This window comes from Pelodiscus sinensis, chromosome 1 (genome assembly GCF_052426305.1).
Source record: "Pelodiscus sinensis isolate ZL-2025 chromosome 1, ASM5242630v1, whole genome shotgun sequence".
Lineage (NCBI taxonomy): Eukaryota > Metazoa > Chordata > Testudines > Trionychidae > Pelodiscus > Pelodiscus sinensis.
Genome location: NC_143052.1, coordinates 11277732 through 11296398, shown reverse-complemented (window position 1 = coordinate 11296398; position 18667 = coordinate 11277732). Strand labels below are relative to the sequence as shown.

Sequence of the window (18667 nt, the reverse complement as noted above, 5' to 3'; positions counted from 1 at the left end):
TTATTTCCCAGTTCAGTGTTTGGCCAACTAGCCCAGTGTCGTTTTCTTTATCGCTTTGCGAACAGGGGTAGCTAACAGGGTGAGGGTGTTTCGAAAGGAAGTTGTAAGGGTGCAAGGCATACTTGCCATTCTTTTAAACTTTTGAACTATACTAAAACCAAAACGACCTGATTTAAATAAAAACCCTATCAATAACCTAATTAGCTGCAGGAACAAATGCAGGCAGAAGCCCAGCAGCAGAGTGGGGGCTATCCTGTTTATTGCACCCAATGTAGCATATATGATTACTTGCCCTATGGACGGGTGGTGTATGTGTGCATTCGGTGTAAGGAGCTCGTGGCCCTCAGAGACCATGTACGGGCCTTGGAAGCCAGGGTGGCTGAATTGGAGGAGCTAAGGGAGGCTGAAAGGTACATAGATGAGCCTTTCCAGGACATTGTAGAATTGTCCCACGTCCCATCAGACAGTCCCTGTGCTGTTAAGGAGGAAGAAAGGCTCAGGGAAGGAGAACAGTCAACTGGAGCAGAGGGAAATGACCCCATAATTGGGATCCTCCTTCCAGAGGATGTTATGGTATCCTCTTGCACTGAGGATACATCTCCGGGGGAGGGAACTCCAGTCGTTAGGAAAAGCCAGGTATTAGTAATGGGGGATTCGATCATTAGAAACATAGAGAGTTGGGTTTGCAATGAGTGGGAGAACCGTATGGTGACTTCCCTGCCTGGTCCGAAGGCTGCGGCTCTCTCGACATCTAGATAGACTTATGTGTAGTGCTGGGGAGGAGCTGGTGGTCATGGTACATGTAGGTACCAATGACATAGGGAAGAGTAGGAGAGAGGTTCTGGAGGCCAAATTTAGGCTGCTAGGAAGGAGATTGAAATCCAAGATCTCTTTGGTAGCGTTCTTTGAAATGCTTCCAGTTCCACGTGCAGGGTCAGGTAGGCAGGCAGAGCTTCAGAGTTTCAATGCATGGATGAAATGATGGTGTAGAGAGGAGGGATTTAGATTTATTAGGAACTGGGGACACTTTTGGGAGAGGGGTAACCTATAAAGGAAGGATGGACTCCACCTAAACCAAAGTGGAACCAGACTGCTGGCACTTAACATTAAAAAGATTGTAGAGCAGTTTTTAAACTAAGGGCTGGGGAAAAGCTGATGAGTGCGGAGGAGCACATGGATCAGACAGACACATCTCTAAGGGGAGGGTCTATTAATAGAGATGTTCTATGTTCTAGTCAGGAGGAGAGGATGGAAGTATGGGTCGGAGCAGATGAGACAATCAAATAAAAAGTCTAATACATCAGGAAATGGCAGACAGATAAATAGTGACAAATTTTTAAAGTGCTTATACACAAATGCTAGAAGTCTAAATAATAAAATGCGTGAACTAGAGTGCCTAGTTTTAAAGGAGGATATTGATATAATAGGCATCACAGAAACTTGATGGAATGAGGACAATCAATGAGACATAGTCATACTAGGGTACAAAATATATTGGAAGGATAGAACAATATATAGGTGGGGGAGTGGCACTATAAGTGAAAATGTAGAATCAAATGAAGTAAAAATCGTAAATGAGCCAAAATGTTCCACAGAAACTCTATGGATAGTAATTCCATGCTCCAGTAATGAGAATATAGCAGTAGAGATATATTATTGACCACCTGATCAGGACAGTGATAGTGACTATAAAATGCTAAAGGAGATTAGAGAGGCTATCAAAATAAAAAACTCAATAATAGTGGAGGATTTCAACTATCCCCATATTGACTGGGTACACGTCACCTCAGGACGGGATGCAGAGATAAAATTTCTTGATACCTTAAATGACTGCTTCTTGGAGCAGCTCGTTCTGGAACCCACAAGGGCAGAGGCAATTCTTGATTTAGTCCTAAGTGGAGTGCAGGATCTGGTTCAAGAGGTAAATATAATTGGACTGCTTGTAAATAGTGACCATAATGTAATAAAATTTGCCTCCCTCTGGGGCACCTCATATTAGCCACTGGTGGCAGACAGGATACTGGGCTGGATGGACTGTTGGTCTGACCTAGTATGGCTGTTCTTATGTTCTTATGTTCTTTGAAATGAAGCTTTGTCACAGGGACTTCAGAATATTTAAAGGCAGTCAAGCTTACATGTAAATGTTGCAAACTATACATCGCAGCATAAGATATGGGCTTAGACCTGAATTACATCCATCTTCCCCAATGAAGTTTGGTGGATCCAATTTTGTTTTCTGCATGGTAGGTGGTACCATTTCCCTCCCTGCTCCCAAAAAACATTCTGGGATTAAAAATCCAAGCATTTGAACCTCAAATTACTTGGCTCGCACATTTGAGGCAAAGATGGGTGTAGCAAGGAGAGTTGAAAAGGTGGCCTTATGTTGCCTTTGCGCTCCCTGTAATGTATGTACCATTTTCTCTACCCCTCAACTCAGAGAACAGCCATTAGGCTGTGTGCTCTGTCCAGGCCTCTGATCCATCCCCGATTCACTCTCTACCTCTCCAGGCATGTCCCCCATCAGCCCTCTATGCCAGGAGCAAAGCTGGCTTAGAATTTCAACATTGGCTGGGGTCCCCCCTGCACTAAGATTTTATTGGGGATGCTGGTTCTATCCCCTCTATGGTCCCTTTCTGTTGCTAGGGTAACCAGGTTCTTGTGAAGTCACTGTGTACGGGGCCTCGCAAGCTGCCCCAGGCCCATTTAAGGGGTACAGTGGGGTGACAACGTCCCACAGGGACGATTCTTGCAGGAAGCTTGCCATGCTGTAGGGCTCTTTCTGTGACCTCAGCCCTGCATTTCTGAGGTAAATACTTTTCAAGGATCAAGGGCGGGGGTCACCAAAGGTCTGAGGGGGACCTGGTGTGAGAGAAGTTGTGTTGGGGATATTTGAGAGGAAAATCCTACTCTATACGGATTATAAAAAAGCTGGAGCTGACAAGAGAGGAGGAATTTAAAATGGCTGAACACTAGAGGTTGTTCTGTTTGATGCAGAGAGACAATATCGATAGAGATCACAACGCAGGAAGTTACAGACAGAAGTGCAGTGGTGGGTCTTCATTAGGAAGAAACAACCAAGAATTTTTTTATTAGATTTCTTTTGGTGCCTGTGAATGGGATTAGCTGCCAAAGTAATCATGGGTGGGTGTTTGCTAGTAAGGGAAGCATCTCATTGACTCAGAACTGTAGAAGAATCAGTATTGCTAACAGCACTGTCCAAAAATGAGGCATGAGACCCTCCAAAATCACCAGATTGGCTTAAAAATTTGAGTTTTAAAAAATCTGTTGTATGTTTTCTTTTCTTTCCCTTCTGGGATTTGAATTTTTATAGGGTTCCGGAATCACATTTTCTCTGCAACTTTTCTTTTTCTTTAAATGAAAGCTGAGATTTTCACTTATTCACTTTGGTCCAGGAGCTGGGGCATGCATCATAAAGCCAAGGATTGCGAGAGCTGGGAACGCTGACAGATCTGGGGATGGTCAGACTCTAATTAAATCCTGTGGGTCTGACCATGTCTTTCACTTGTGGGTTTCTGCCTCCCCATGGGGCAGGGGACAGCTAGTCACCTCCACCGCAGTATTCCTTATTTCCTAAACCACAGGTCCCACAGTGGGCCCTCTAAGTGGGGAGATGGAACAGGCTAGCTCAGCAGCTATTAGCAGTTTCATTACCTATCTGATGCAGACCCCACTCCTTGGAGGGGAATCTCCCTTTTAATTGAATCTCTGGTAATGGCAGGACCATATTAATACAAGACGGATTTTGCAAGCATTTGGGGATCCTGACAGTGCATGTCACTTTGCAGGATCAGGGCTTTAAATTGTAAACTCCTTCAGGGCAGGGCTCCTGGTTTTTTATCTCTTTCGTCCAGGATCTTGTGAGCTGGAAAAATAGCAAGTGTTAATCTGCTATATATTTTAGAGAGTTTGTCTATCTGTTTGATCAGGGACTCCTCCTAAACGGTAAGAGCGAGGACCGCCAAATTCAGTATACAGTTTCCTTTTATCATAACTTGAAACAAGGGTTTGGTTGTGCCAGGAAAAAGGGATGTGCCTGCAATGGGATGGCTTCTCATAAAAACAAACAGAAATACGACAGGCTCACTAAAACACGTAGAGTTCTCAAAATTTGCTTAACGGAGAGAATGTAGAAAGAGACTGAACCAAGATGAGCCAGAAAAATAGGACGAACCTGAAATAGGATTGCTTAGAACATGAGAACATAAGAACGGCCATACTGGGTCAAACTCAGACCAAAGGTCCATCCAGCTCAGTATCCTGTCTGCTGACAGTGGCCAATACTAGATGCCCCAAAAGGAGGGAACACAACAGGTAATCCTCACGTGATCCCTCCCCTGTCATCCATTTCCAGACAAACAGAGGCTAGGGACACCATTCCTACCCCTCCTGGCTAATAGCCATTGATGGATCTAACCTCCGTGAATCTATCTAGCTCTTTTTTGCTTCTAAATAAACCTTACAGAAAAGAGATCAAGCGGAGAAATTTGGAGCAGTGCTTTGACAGCTAAATCAATGCTTAAGGTTTGAAAAAGAGAAGAAAATGTTATTGGAAACCAAATTGACTATAACCCTTTTTTGTTAAAACATAGCAAATGGTAAGAGTTTATCAGGATGAAGAAACAAAATACACTTGATGGAGTTCCTGAATTATGGACCAGAGCAACGTCAGGCAAATCTGCGAGTAAACTAATAACAACAGCAATCATAGTGAGGCTGTTTGGGCCGTATATAGGCACTGGACTAGGGCAATCTGAATTCTGACCCACGGTGTGACATCGGGCAAGTTTCTGTGCCTATTTTACCCATTTAAGCCTTTCGTAGGTATATCTATGCAGCAAAACCTGTGGCTGTCCCGTGCCTCTCACTTTGGGCTTGCGGGGCTCGGTCTGCAAGACTGTTTCATTGCTTGTAGACTTCTGAGTTGCAGCCTCAACTCTGGGAGCCTAGACACTCAGCCCAAGTCAGCTAGCATGGCCCATCCACAGTTGTCTAATTACTAGGGATGTAAGAGTGTAACTGTTTAAACAGGTAATCGATACTGGTTGCCCAAATAGTTACACGTAGCTCCTGGTCTGGCTCCCGGGGAGCCAGCTGCCACCCCATGCTGCTGTCTCTGCTTCAAAGGGTGTGTCTATACGGCACCGTTTTTCAGGATTAATGTCTGTTATTCTGGAAGAACCGTCCACACAGCAATTGCGTTATTTCGACAGAAAGTCGAAATAACAGATGGCTTTTTCTGACGGCGGTAAAGCTCATTACTCCAGGAATAAGTCCCTTTCTGAAAAAGCTATTTCGGAAGAGGGAGTGTGTAGATGTTCCACTGCTGCTATGTTGGAATAGCTTCTCATCCGGGCCATTCTAAAGTTATTCCTCCCTAGTGCCTCCTGGGGCTCTAAGTCGAGATAGTGCATCCACATTAGAGTGTCCACACTACAGGGATGTGCTAATGTGGATGTGCTATTTCGAAATAAGCTTTTCTGGAAAATATCTTCCAGAAAAGTTTATTCCGAAAGAAACTTGCAGTGTAGATGTACCCAGCGGCAGCAGCACAGGGTGGCAGGCAGGAGCTCGTACATGTGGGGAGCCGGTTTAAAAGCCAGTTTCTGGCACGCATTGGCTCCCGGGGAGCTGGCTGCCTCCCCGCTTGTAACCATGTAACTGCTGAAATGTTCAGTGGTTACATGGTTAGCCATTAATATGCATATTAACATACCTATTAGTTACTGTGTAGGCAATACCTGGTTTGTCTTATCTGTCTAGACTGTAGAGCGTTAGGGAAGGTACTATGCTTTTTTTTTAGTACCATTATATAGAGTGCATTGAATCGTTGCTCTTGATTGGAGCCGGTAGGTCAGTGGTGGGCAACCTGCGGCCCTTCATTCTGTGTGTGGTCCACAAGACATTTTGCTTACCATTGCTCACGTGCCGGGTTGTCAGATTCCACTAGTTTCTATCCATGTCATTTTCTTTCCTACCGGTATGACTAGAGTGACATGCATGTAAAGCCAGGGCACGTGAAGGGAGGTGAATGCTGATTGCACACAACAATGACTGTGAGAACCATGTGCTCCTCTGCATCCAGTCAAAGTGCTGCTAAGGTTCAATCGGTACATTCTGCGATTTCTCGGCATGCAAGCACAATTAGCAAAACTACCCTATCCTGGGAGACTGCTGTGGTTACGATAATTGTGCAGCCCACTGAGATGAAGGGGAACCACTCATGTGGCCCACTCGCTAGCCTAGGTTGCTTATCTCACCTCTACATGCTACTGTGATACAACATTTTTCTCTGAGGCTGCTGATTAATAAATAATAATCAGATGGCTTTCACTGAAAGCCAGTTATGTCAACCCATATGCTCTGAGCAATACCTGTGCATCTTTGGTTTGCTGACGAGGAAGTTTTACCAAGTCTGGGCTTATTTTCAGATGATACCGGGAAAATAATTAAATAATTATTTTGTAACCATTCCCAACAAGAGAATATTGGACGGAGACTATTACCAGGTCATACTTTACAAGAATTTTCTTGCAAGTGCATGCACCATATCTTTTGTTTCTTTTAAACAGTGTTCCTTAGTAATATAAAAATACGGAAGGCATGTGCTTAAACCACAACCCTGTGAATTTCCCTTGACTATTTATACGTGTTAACCTGATAATCATGAAGCAAAAATGCTGTGTCCAGCTCTCCGGAATTTAGGAAAGTTCAGGTCCAGATTCAGACATTGCTGCCTGTGCTTGTTTACTTTGCCTCTGTTAATTTCACTTCTCTTGGATGATGAAAATGCACTAGTTAGTTTCATGGAAGTTACATTTCTTATTTCTTGAACCTTCTCCAAAGCGCATGAAATGGAAAGTCTCCCACTCATTTCAGTGGGCATTGGACCAGATTTCTTATGGTCACTGCTGCAGTATTTGGGTTGCAACTGCAGTTTAAACCCAGCTCAAGACTGTTTTCGCTGACATGTTGTTTAAAAAAGATTAGTGAAAACATTTCTCTTCTGCTGCTTTGTTCAAAATCTCTTTTATAAATAAGCTTCAGCCCCAATTCTGCAATCCTATCCATTGGGACAGAACTCTGTTGCCTTGAAACTTCATTAACAACATCCCTTTTAAAATAAATGGTTATTTACTATGTGCCAGTACAAACACTACCCCTGTCCGAGCAGACATATTCAACTTCTCATTAGCTCATATCTTTGTCCTGTCAAAATAATGGGAGCTGCTCAAGATTTAACAATGCTACTGAGTAACTTATCTTTCTGCTTCGTATTTATATTGTTACCCTTGAGTTCTATTTCACATGACTGATGTGGCATATTTAAATTGATCTCTTTTACAATCCCAGATTACCTTCCCTTCTTGTCAGGTTAGGGTGAATATAAAAAATGTCTGAACATACCAAGGGAAAAAGAAAAGCTATAGCTACCATTTTCCCCTCCCCTGGAAATAAAGTTCATCCCAAAAGCTGATACTTAAACCACTTTATTATTAATGATATTTACGGAAATAATCCAACGCTTCTCTGCTGAAGGCTGAGTGGGGTTTTTTTTTTACTTCCGATGGACTGACTGCTCCTGGTTTCATAGATAATTGAAAGATAATGCACACTGGGGATGGCAGATATACACATTCCGAGGTTAGCTGAGTTTGAAATAGTCATGGTATATAATGCAGCGCATTCATTAACAAAGTTGCATGTCAGGACAAATAAAGATGAAGTGGAGCAATGATCATTATTTATATAGTGCCTGAAGTGTACTAGGCGCTTTCTAGACAAAGCGGACAACAAGGACATTTCCCTGAAGGGTTTACAATCTATTATTATTTGCTGTTTGCCTTCCAGGGATGCCCAAAAATTCAGATCAGGATCAAAGCCCCATTCTGCGGGGCTCCGTACACACTTATAATTCGGAGAGTCCTCAGCTGTAGGGCATGCCTCCAGGCATAGGTGACTGCTCCCCCTATGCTCCTTCCAAAATTCTGATTGCCAAATGGGGTGCTCAATCATGCCCCCTCCCTGTTCCTCTGCATGGCCTTCCCTGCATCCCCTGCCCTCACAGGCACCAGTCACCTATGCTTCTAGGGAGGCATGGAGGAACGTCCAGAGAGATCCCCTCATTGGCTCCTGCCTTGCCCCCCTCACTCCTGTTTGTATCCTCCGTGCTGGGGTTGCCAGGTGTCCGGTATTCTACTGGACAGTCCGTTTTTTGCGCCCTCTATCTGGTAAAAAAATTCAGAAAATACCAGACGTGTGCAATGTCCTGTATTTTCTGTTTTTCTGGCTGGGTGCCGGACGGAAGCCTGGTGGGAGCATGGGGGTAGCTGGGAGGTGGGGCCGTGATCGGCGCTGGGAGCCTGTGGTTGCGTGCAGACGCCGGGCTGGGGGAGTGGCTGGGAGTCCCAGCCACTTCCCGCACCCCCGCCAGGCTTTTGCATGCTACCACAGGCTCCCAGCGCCGATCACGGCCCCACCTCCCAGCTTCCCCCATGCTCCCACCAGGCTTCCGTCCGGCACCCAGCCAGAAAAACAGAAAATACAGGACATTGCACATGTCTGGTATTTTCCCCAGGAGTCCCAGCCACTCTCCCCGCCCCTGCCAGGCTTCTGCACGCAACCAGAGGGAGTCCCAGGCTAGGAGGTGGGGCCATGATCGGCTCTGGGAGCCTCTGGTTGTGTGCAGATGCCGGGCGGGGGCAGGGGGAGTGGCTGCGGGGCGGGGCGCAATCAGCGCTGGGAGCCCTCAGCTGATTGCGTCGGAGGAAGAGTGACGCTTTGGGGAGGAGGAGAAGCCCCGTCCCTGCTCCTAAGCGCTGCTCAAGCACGTTGCGGCGCCGTAGTCCAGGAGAGAAGCCCACAGGTGCTTTGTCGTTGCGTTAGGCGCCTCTCAGCCAAAACTGACTGGGGTGGAATTTCTGCTTCTTTCCACTGGGACACCCAAAGACCTGGTTATGGGGGAGTCACCTTCCTACCCATGGTCGCCCCCCCCCCCCCGCCCTGCCATTGTGTTGCCCCGGGGTCTGCCTCTCTCTGCTTTGGGTAGCAGGCGGCTGCTTTGCAGAGCAGGCTCTGCTGCCTCCCCCTTTGTTCCCAGCTTGGTGGCTCTTGGTAGTCGCCACACAGGATGTGTGTTCGGTGTGGGTGTGGGTTTTTTTTTGTGCTCGACAAATTTTTAGCCGTGTGTTCGGTATTTTTTGGGAGACCATCTGGCAACCCTACTCCCCACTTCTGTATGTGCGCCGTTGAAAGAACAGTAGGTTCTTTTGGCTTGGACTGTCTAATAAATGTGTAGAAGTGGATTATGTGCATGGCCCTCCAAAGTTTGGGGCCTGCTGCTGTAGTTAGACAGCATCTGCCACAAACAGCTTGCTGTCTCAGTCAGGAGTCAGGAATCATTTTGGGGGTAATGTCCGCTGACCCACAGAAAAATCAGCTGTGGGCCACACACGTGAGAAACCATAAAAAACAAACAAAAACAAACAAAACAGACAAAACAAACCCTCACTGACGTGGGTCCTGACTGAGAAGGAGAAAGACACGTCCCACATGCCTCTTGCACACCAGTGGCTAGCAGTCCAGGCTAGTACATTTTGGCTGTGTCTAGACTACATGCCTCTGTCGGCAGAGGCATGTAGATTTGTTTGTTCAGCAAAGGCAAATGAAGCCGCGATTTAAATGATCGCGGCTTCATTTACATTTACACGGCTGCCGCGCTGAGCCGACAAACAGCTGATCAGCTGTTTGTCGGCTCGCCGCTAGTCTGGACGTTCCCCCTGTCGACATCAAAGCCCTTTGTCGGCAGCCCCGTTATTCCTCGTGGAATGAGGTTTACCGGGGCTGCCGACAAAGGGCTTTGATGTCGACAGGGGGAACGTCCAGACTAGCGGCGAGCCGACAAACAGCTGATCAGCTGTTTGTCGGCTCAGCACGGCAGCCATGTAAATGTAAATGAAGCCGCGATCATTTAAATCGCGGCTTCATTTACCTTTGCTGAACAAACAAATCTACATGCCTCTGCCGACAGAGGCATGTAGTTTAGACGTACCCTGAGTGTGCTTCATCCCCGCAGTGTGCAGCTTGCGTTCCAGCAGTCTCTCCAATGCTGGGAGGGAGACCTGAGCCTTGGGGGCTGGATCCAGGCAAGCCAGGAGCCACATTCGGCCCCTGGAGGTTCCCCACCCCTGATCTAAGTACTGGGCTGTACCTGTAAGGCACAGCCCTGAGCAGAGGGTGATGTGTAAGAGGCATCATCCTTGGTAGGCTCCGTGACTCAGAGAAGCCCCTCTGTGTCACAAAATCCTTCCCTGTGTTCTGCTTGCTGTAGTGATTTATCACAGGCCTCGTGGCTGAGCTCCGCTGGATGGTGCATTGTGAGGAGACAGAGCCATGGGTCAGCCTCATGGGGCAGTTGGGTTTAAAAGCACCCACGTGTCCGGATTTACAGCTCATTACTCTCACATGTACAGAAGAACTTCAGGAACACATTAGATACATTGTACTACCTTCTAGAGAAGGTACTGTACTAAGTCCAATTCCTAATTCAGCCATAGGTGCCCTATATTACTTTGAACCAGTCCCCAATAGACTGAGGAAAAGCCCTTTGAAATCCATGGAAGAATTCAATTTATTTCAATGGATTTTGATGTTAGTTTCTCCTACTCATCTGTAAATAGAGAAATATTATCATCCCCACCTCAACGGATAAATTCATTAATGCTCAGGTATTGTAAAGATAAAAGCCACAGACGTACATCGACGAACTACAATAATCAAAATGCAGGATGACTCAAAAGAGTATCTGTCAGAAGAGCTGGGGAAATGTGTTTACTTGGTCAAAATAGGCTGCTCATTCATTCTATTCTGATGTCCCTGCAGGAAATTCTGTGACACAATGAATTAGGAAAGGAAGAAATCGTACTGCGAGCAATGGAAACTAGGATGTCTTTGATTTCCGCCATGCAAGAGACTCAACATCTATCCCAGGAGAAGGGTCAAAGTCCAGCCAATGGGAACAGAGAACAGTTTGATTCAGGTGAGCTCTTGTTCTCCCAGTCAGTTTCACATTTACGTACATAAAGGATTTTCTCATGCAAGTTGGAATTTTTTAAAATTCAACATTTGGGAAAAATTGGCAAAACTTTTGACAAAATGTGAAATGTTTTTCCTTTTGTAGTTAAATCCTTTGAAAATCTGGGGGGGAAGAAAAGCAAAATTTTAAAAATATGTTCAGAAGTTTTCCCTTTATTTGGATCCGCTGGATCGATCAACGTTTTTTAGATTTTTCTATGTCCTGTGTATTCATTGAGAATTTTTTTCCCCATGAAAAACATGCCTGGTACTGTATTTTTTAAATATGGTGCTAATGGGCACATCTCCACCGCACATGCTTCTCTCCTTGGGAAGAGAAGAGAATAAACATGGGGCCAATAGGTAATCATGTTGCTTAATGCATTGCTAGAAAGGGCTCAGACTAGATTGATGAGTACAGCCTAAGGATTTGCAGATAAAGTTAAGATTTTGTCATGGTTATTTTTTTAGGAAAAGTTAGGGACAAGTCTTGGGCAACAACAAAAATTTGCAGAAGCCTCTGACCTGTCCCTGGCCTCTACTAAAAATAATTGTGAGAAGATAGGGCTGATGCGGGGATGAGAAGTCATTCTTCCACTCTACTCTGCGCTGGTTAGGCCTCAGTTGGAGTATTGTGTCCGGTTCTGGGCACTGCATTTCAAGAAAGATGTGGAGAAATTGGAGAGGGTCCAGAGAAGAGCACCAAGAATGATTAAAGGACTAGAGAACATGACCTATGAGGGAAGGCTGAAAGAACTGGGTTTGTTTAGTTTAGAAAAGAGAAGATTGAGGGGGGACATGATAGCAGTTTTCAGGTATCGAAAAGGGTGTCATAAGCAGGAGGGAGAAAACTTGTTCATCTTGGCCTCTGAGGATAGAACAAGAAGCAATGGGCTTAAACTGCAGCAAGGGAGGTTTAGGTTGGACATTAGGAAAAAGTTCCTAACTGTCAGGGTGGTCAAACACTGGAATAAATTGCCCAGGGAGGTTGTGGAATCTCCATCTCTGGAGATAGTTAAGAGTAGGTTAGATAAATGTCTATCAGGGATTGTCTAGACCAGTGGTTCTCAATGTGGGCCATACGGCTCCCCAGGGGGCCACGCCTTACATCTAGGGGACCACATGGAAAAAAACGGAACATTAGGGGTCCACAGTAAGTTTCTCAGGGGGCCACCCAAACTTAACTGCCAGACGTATGATGATGAGGCTCAGAAGGGGGTCTTGAGCAAAAAAAGGTTGCGAAACACTGGTCTAGACAGTACTTGGTCCTGCCAGGAGGGCAGGGGACTGGACTCGATGACCTCTCGAGGTCCCTTCTAGTCCTAGTATTCTATGATTCTATGAGAACCTGAGACCTGCCACTGGAGGGGTGGGAGTGGGGGCACCAGCTGCTATGGCTGTCTATTCCAGGCGACCCTCTGTTGCCTTTGGCAGCTTGGTGATCCGAGGTCCTGCCTCAGCTGGGGACTGCATGGTCCCCTCACTGCTGCTGGGAGCTCTGGGGCTAGCGGCTGCGAGGGGCCCTTACGTCCACAGCGCCTGGAAGCTCGGTGTCCCTCCATAGCAACTAAGAGCTGTGGGGCCCCTGCTGTCTGCGGTGGCTTGGAGCTTCAGCTCACCTGCCCCCCAGCCTGGGGGGAGGGCTTGGAGCTCCAGGACCCCGTGCTGGTTTACAGCTCCAGACCTGCTGCCCTGGAGCTGAAGCAGAAAATGCCACGGCGGTTTCTGGAAGTCACAGAATCCATGACTTTTCTGACCCGTGTGACGTACTCTTAGCCTGACTTACGGAGAATTAAACTGAGTGTGTATCTTTCATAAAGCTTGGCAAAGTGAGCTCGGACTCCGTGACTACAGCTTCAGGGACAGGGACGAATGCATCTCAGCTGTATGCAGACCACCAGCTTGCGGCCTGTGGACCATGTCAGTCCCACCTAACTACCAGCGTCCCGGTAGCTTCCACTGAGAACCTTGAGGCTTCTTGTCACGGGCGTTGGGTGCCAAGAATCTGCAGATCTGTCTGCCGTTGTTTAATGGTTCCGTACTCCCCTTGCGCTCTTGGAGAATAAAATGACCATTCCCCATGGCTGCTCTTGGAGATGGGGAACCTTTTTTGGGTTGGTGGGTCTGGGAGGGTGGAGGGTGCAGGAGCAGGCTGAGGGTGGGAGGTCTAGGCAGGAGGGGGTGAAAGGAGCATGGTGGCGGTGGGAGTCTGGGTAGGAAGGGATGCAGGAGCAGGCTGGGGGTGGGAGGGCTAGGTGGGAGGTAGGTTGCAAGAGTGGGCTGGGAGATCTGGGCAGGAGGGGGCGCTTACCTGGCGCAGCTCCCCGGGGACGCACATGGCTCTGAGATCCCTGTCACTCCCAGGCACTGCTTCCTGCTGCTCCCATTGGCTGTGATTATAGCCAATCAGAGTGTTGGGGGAAAAGCCTCTAGGCAGCACTTTGCTGCACTGCCGTTTCCCTGGAAAGGGGAGTGGCAGCACGCAAAGTCGCTTCCTTCCCCCACCAGGTGGAGCCCGTGAGTTGGGTTCGGCCGCAGCTAGTCTGACTCCAGCCTGTGATACCCAGGGCTCCCTCTCCCCACAGCAGGGAGCTGGTGCTCCATCCCCATGGAGTAGGGGCAGATTCAGTCCCCGGGCCTTAGGTTTCGCACCACAGCTGTACACTGTAAGAATTATAGGAGGGTTTTCTGACAGGCTTAGCATTGGCCTAAATCTTTTTTCATTGAAGCCAAAGGACATTTAACCATTGATCCCATACATAAGAACGTAAGAATGGCCGTACTGGGTCAGACCAAAAGTCCATCTAGCCCAGTATTCTGTCTTCCAACAATGGCCAATGCCAGATGCTCCAGAAAAATTGAACAGAACAGGTAATCTTTACATGATCCCTCTCCTATCACCCATTTCCAGCCTATGGCAAACAGAAACACCATTTTTACCAATCCTGGCTAATAGCCATTGATGGACCTAACCTCCATGAATTTATCTAGTTCTTTTTTGAACCCTGTTAAAGTCCTGGTCTTCACAACATCCTCTGGCAAGGAGTTCCACAGGTTGATTGTGCATTGCACGAAGAAAAAAAGTCAGTGATTAAAATCCCATTGGCTTTGAGAATAGGCCAGTGGTGAATGCTTTTAAAATCCCCTTTGGCATGTTTTCAGGACTAATTGGTTCTCTTCTTTCAGACCGCTGTTGGTGTTCTGTTGTTCACCTTCCCAATAAAGCTCTTGAAGGGAAGAATGGACAGCTATGCATTATATTTGAAAGGAACTCAAACAGAATTGCCAATCAGAGCTTTATATTTTTAATCTCACCTGAAAAAAACCGTGAAAGCCTTTTTTTTCTACAGCCATCCTGTGTTTAAAAGTGAAAGCCTCACTGTTTTCTCAGCATTGATGTTGCAGTGGGTGGGTGACTTCACTAGATTTTGAACTCATCCAGCTCACACATCTTTGCATATCATCTCCAACACATCTGGCTTCTACTACAAAGCTTGCTTCAAAGATAAGCTCATGGAGAGTTTCAGTCTGCCAGGGGCTACTCCCCTCCACTGCCTCTAGTAGAGGGTATACAGCACCCTGGAGAATAAGATTCTACAGGCGTGATGCTGTGAGCTCCGGGCATGGCACAGCACCTTGCAGGCGGTTCTGGGTATCTGGCAGGATTGGGCCCCTGAATTCTTGGAGGGCTACTAAACAGTTTCAAACTGCTTTGCCTTGAGTTTCAAATTCAACCTGTTGCTCCCCTCCAGTGGTTTATTTGGTCCTTCCTTTGCCTCTTTTCAGGCTGTCCCTGATCTCATTCACAGCACCCTAGGAATTCTGTCACTCAAGATTTCTGCCTCCTGACCATCAACCATTTGCTTACTTCAGTCATTTTTCTACTTCTGTCAGCAGCAGGATTTTCCCCTTCTCTTAAAAAGCTGATAATGAGGCCCTTGCTTTGGGGGGGCTTTTTTGGTATTTCACCTCCTTAGCTTTCATGGCAGGAAAAGAATCCAAGGCCCCAGTAAATGGGCAGTGACATCTGAACTGAATAGATTTGTCACCCAGGGGTCTTTCTGCTTCCTGCCTCTTTTCCATGACCCAGAAAATCTCATCTGATACCTTGTAAAGGGAAGAGAATTAATGGTTCATCATGAAGGGCGCCAGGCCATTAGCCCCAGAAACAGACGTTCTCGGCTTATTCACAGAACATAGGTTGCGGCAGCACAAGCATTGTCCGTTGGGTAGCACACCCAGTCCTTAGAAACTGTGAGTCCTGTCTCCATGTATAGAGTCTGGCTCTGTAACTCACTCTCATGTTTATCACTCTGGTGGTCTCCAGTTTTGGCTAAGTTAGTGGTGGTTGCGTACGTGGCGGCTTGTTTGAGATCTGAAGTGCTGCAGGCCTCAGCGATTTGGGATGTGCTTCTGCTCAGAAGAGATTTATATTCCCACACTTCAGTACGTGTTATGTGTCTCCCTGCTTCCGATGCCCACTCTGCAGAGGATATGGGTCTTAGGGTATGGCTACACTACAACGTTAGTTCAAACTAACTTTCATAGGCGCTACACTAGCGCTCCGTTAGTTCTAATTTAATTCGAACTAACGGAGCGCTTAGTTCGAACTAGGAAAACCTCATTTTACGAGGATTAAGCCTAGTTCGAACTAGCTAGTTCGAATTAAGGGGTGTGTAGCCCCTTAATTCGAACTAGTGGGAGGCTAGCCCTCCCCAGGTTTCCCTTGTGGCCACTCTGGCCAACACCAGGGAAATTCTTCTGCCCCCCTCCCGGCCCCGGAGCCCTTAAAGGGTCACGGGCTGGCTACAGTGCCTGTGCCAGATGCAAGCCTGCCAGCACCCAGCCAGCAGACTCTGCACCTGGCACGGCTCGAGCCACCCACCCGATGTCCGCCAGCCCTCCCCCTCTTCCCGGGACCAGGCTGGCGGCTCCCGGGAGCTTGCCCGGGACCGCAAGAGGCGGGCACACGCCTGGGCTAGTGCAGACATCATGGACCTCATCCACAATCTCCACACTAGGCACAGGAAAGTGGCCGTCTAGGGCAGGAGAGCTGCCAGCCTGGCCACCCAGGAGCAGGTGTGCAAGAGAATCAAGGGGGTCCACTAAGACCCCCGACCCTGAGCCCTGAGCTTACAATGGCTGTCCTGGGTCAGACCAAAGGTCCATCTAGCCCAGTAGCCTGTCTGCCGACAGCGGCCAACCCTAGGGACCCTGGAGGGGATGGACCGAAGACAGTGACCAAGCCATTTGTCTCGTGCCATCCCTCTCCAGCCTTCCACAGACCTTGGGCAGGGACACCACTCCTACTCCCTGGCTAATACCACTCCATGGACCCAGCCTCCATGACTTGATCTCACTTCCCTTTCAACTCTGTTCTAGTTGTAGCCTTCACAGCCTCCTGCAGCAAGGAGTTCCACAGGTTGACTCTTTGCTTTGTGAAGAAGAACTTTCTGTTACTAGTTTGAAGCCTGCTACCCATTCCTTTCCTTTGGTGTCCTCTAGTCCTTCTTTATGGGAACTAATGAAGAACTTTTCTTTATGCACCCTCTCCACCCCACTCATTCTTTTAGAGACCTCTATCCTGTCCCCCCTCCGTCTCCTCTTTTCTAAGCTGTCTTTTCTAAGCAGTCTCCCCCAGTTTTGTTCAATAAAGACAGATTCCATTTTGGAAGACACGTTATCTTTATTTTGTACATCAAGAAGAGGGGCTAGGGAAGGGTAAGTGGAAGGAGGTGAGGGAGGAATGGGGCACGAGCCCCCAATGGGGAGGACTGAGCTGGCTCTGCGGGCTTCTGGGGGTGGAAGCTCTCCTGCAGCCCCCCAATTGCTCCCTCTCCCCAGATGGCAGCCTGCGGCAAGTGCAGCCGGTCTGATGGCCGAGTGCTGTGATGTGCCCAGGGGAGTCCGGGCACTCCAAGCCAGGACTGCTTTGCAAGCGGGGCACCTAGAGAACTGTCTGGCCGGGGTGGGGGTCGGGACCCTTTAAGCACAGCCCTTGGCTAGCCTGAGACAGCAGTTCCACGCTCTAAGTCCTCCTCTGATGCCCTGCTGGCACTGCTTCCGGCCATCCTTAACCCCGGTTCAGGGTCCACTTAATGTCTGGATCCGTTAGTTCGAATTAGCTTAGTTCGAATTAACTAATTCTAACTAAGTTAGGTCGAATTAACGTTGTAGTGTAGACGTACCCTGAGAGACTTAAGCTTTTGAGACTTAAGCCTTTGAGCTCCCTGGTGTGGCCTTTGGTCACTGTGCCCCATCCTCACTCTGCAGGGGGAGAAGGGACTGCATAGAACACTCTTTCTAGGATTGCAGTTATGAAGGAGGCTTCTGTGGACACCTGACTCCCAAATAGCAGTCGGTTGATATAAATAATATATTTTGATCACTATGAATTGTGCCAGATCTGGGGTGGACACTGAGTGGGGTTGGCTCCTTGTGATGGCAGCAGTCACTCCAGCATGCTCTCTTCTGGGGCATGTGGGGGTGGCTATGCCTTCCCCTTGGTCCTCTCTTCCTGTTGTCCACCTCTGTCTGGGCATGTCTAAACTACATGGCTCTGTCGACGGAGCCATGTAGATTTGTTTGTTTGGCAAAGGGAAATGAAGCCGCGATTTAAATAATTGCGGCTTCATTTAAATTTAAATGGCTGCTGCGCTGAGCCGACAAACAGCTGATTAGCTGTTTGTCGGCTCAGCGCGCTAGTCTGCACGCTCCCGTGCTGCCGACATGAAAGCCCTTTATCGACCTCCCCGGTAAACCTCATCCTACGAGGCATAACGGGGAGGTCGATAAAGGGCTTTCAGGTCGGCGCGGGAGCGTCCAGAGTAGCGCGCTGAGCCGACAAACAGCTGATTAGCTGTTTGTCGGGTCAGCGTGGCAGCCATTTAAATTTAAATGAAGCCGCGATTATTTAAATCGTGGCTTCATTTCCCTTTGCCGATCAGCCTAATCTACATGGCTCCATCGATGGAGCCATGTAGTTTAGACACACCCTCTATGACCTAGCCCTCCGGCCCAGTCATTTAAAAGTTCAGTTGAATTCTGGCTATAAATGGTTGGGCCCCAAGCTGTCCACTTTAAAGTTCCTTCACTTGGCTTCCCCAAGGCTAGCAGCAAAGTCCTTCCGATTCACCATGGGAGTGACTAAAAAAAAATCACTCTTCTCTCCAGAGTATCAGGTCCTAGGGTTTCTCCCTGGCCCTTCAGGAGAGCTCAAAATGATTAACAAAATCAAGCCCTTAATTAGTATTGCTAACGAGGCAGGGGGTTGGGGTGTGAGGTCTGGGAGGGAGTTTGGCTGCAGGAGAGGACATAAGGCTGGGACAGAGAGCTGGGTCACCAGAGGGGGTTTGGGCTCTGAGAAGTAGTTTGGGTCTGGGAGGGGCTCAGGTCTAGGGTAGGGATTTGGGGTGTTGGAGAAGGCTCCAGCCAGGCGGTGCTTACCTTGGGTGGCTCCCCAACGTGGCCAGCATGTCCAGCAGTGACTTCTAGGTTCAAAGGCAGCCAGGTGGCTGTGTGTGCTGCTCCTGCCTACAGGCACTGCTCCAGCAGCTGCTATTGGCTGCAGTTCCCC

At 47.9% G+C, this 18667-nt stretch overlaps 1 protein-coding gene across 4 annotated transcripts in view; it reads left to right on the top strand.

The window, feature by feature from the left end:
* SFMBT2 (Scm like with four mbt domains 2) overlaps positions 1–18667 on the top strand; it is a 215600-nt gene that overhangs the window by 19885 nt on the left and 177048 nt on the right. For 3 of the 4 annotated variants that reach the window (XR_012903105.2, XM_075925987.2, XM_075925989.2), the window contains exon 2: positions 10900–11056. Coding sequence is in view for 3 of the 4 variants with exons in the window: in XM_075925987.2 (XP_075782102.2) it covers positions 10951–11056 (106 nt within the window). In the remaining variant the exon portion in view is untranslated. Of the gene's footprint in view, positions 1–2616; positions 2807–10899; positions 11057–18667 lie in introns of those variants that run through there. The other variant, XM_075925988.2, reaches the window with a different exon arrangement.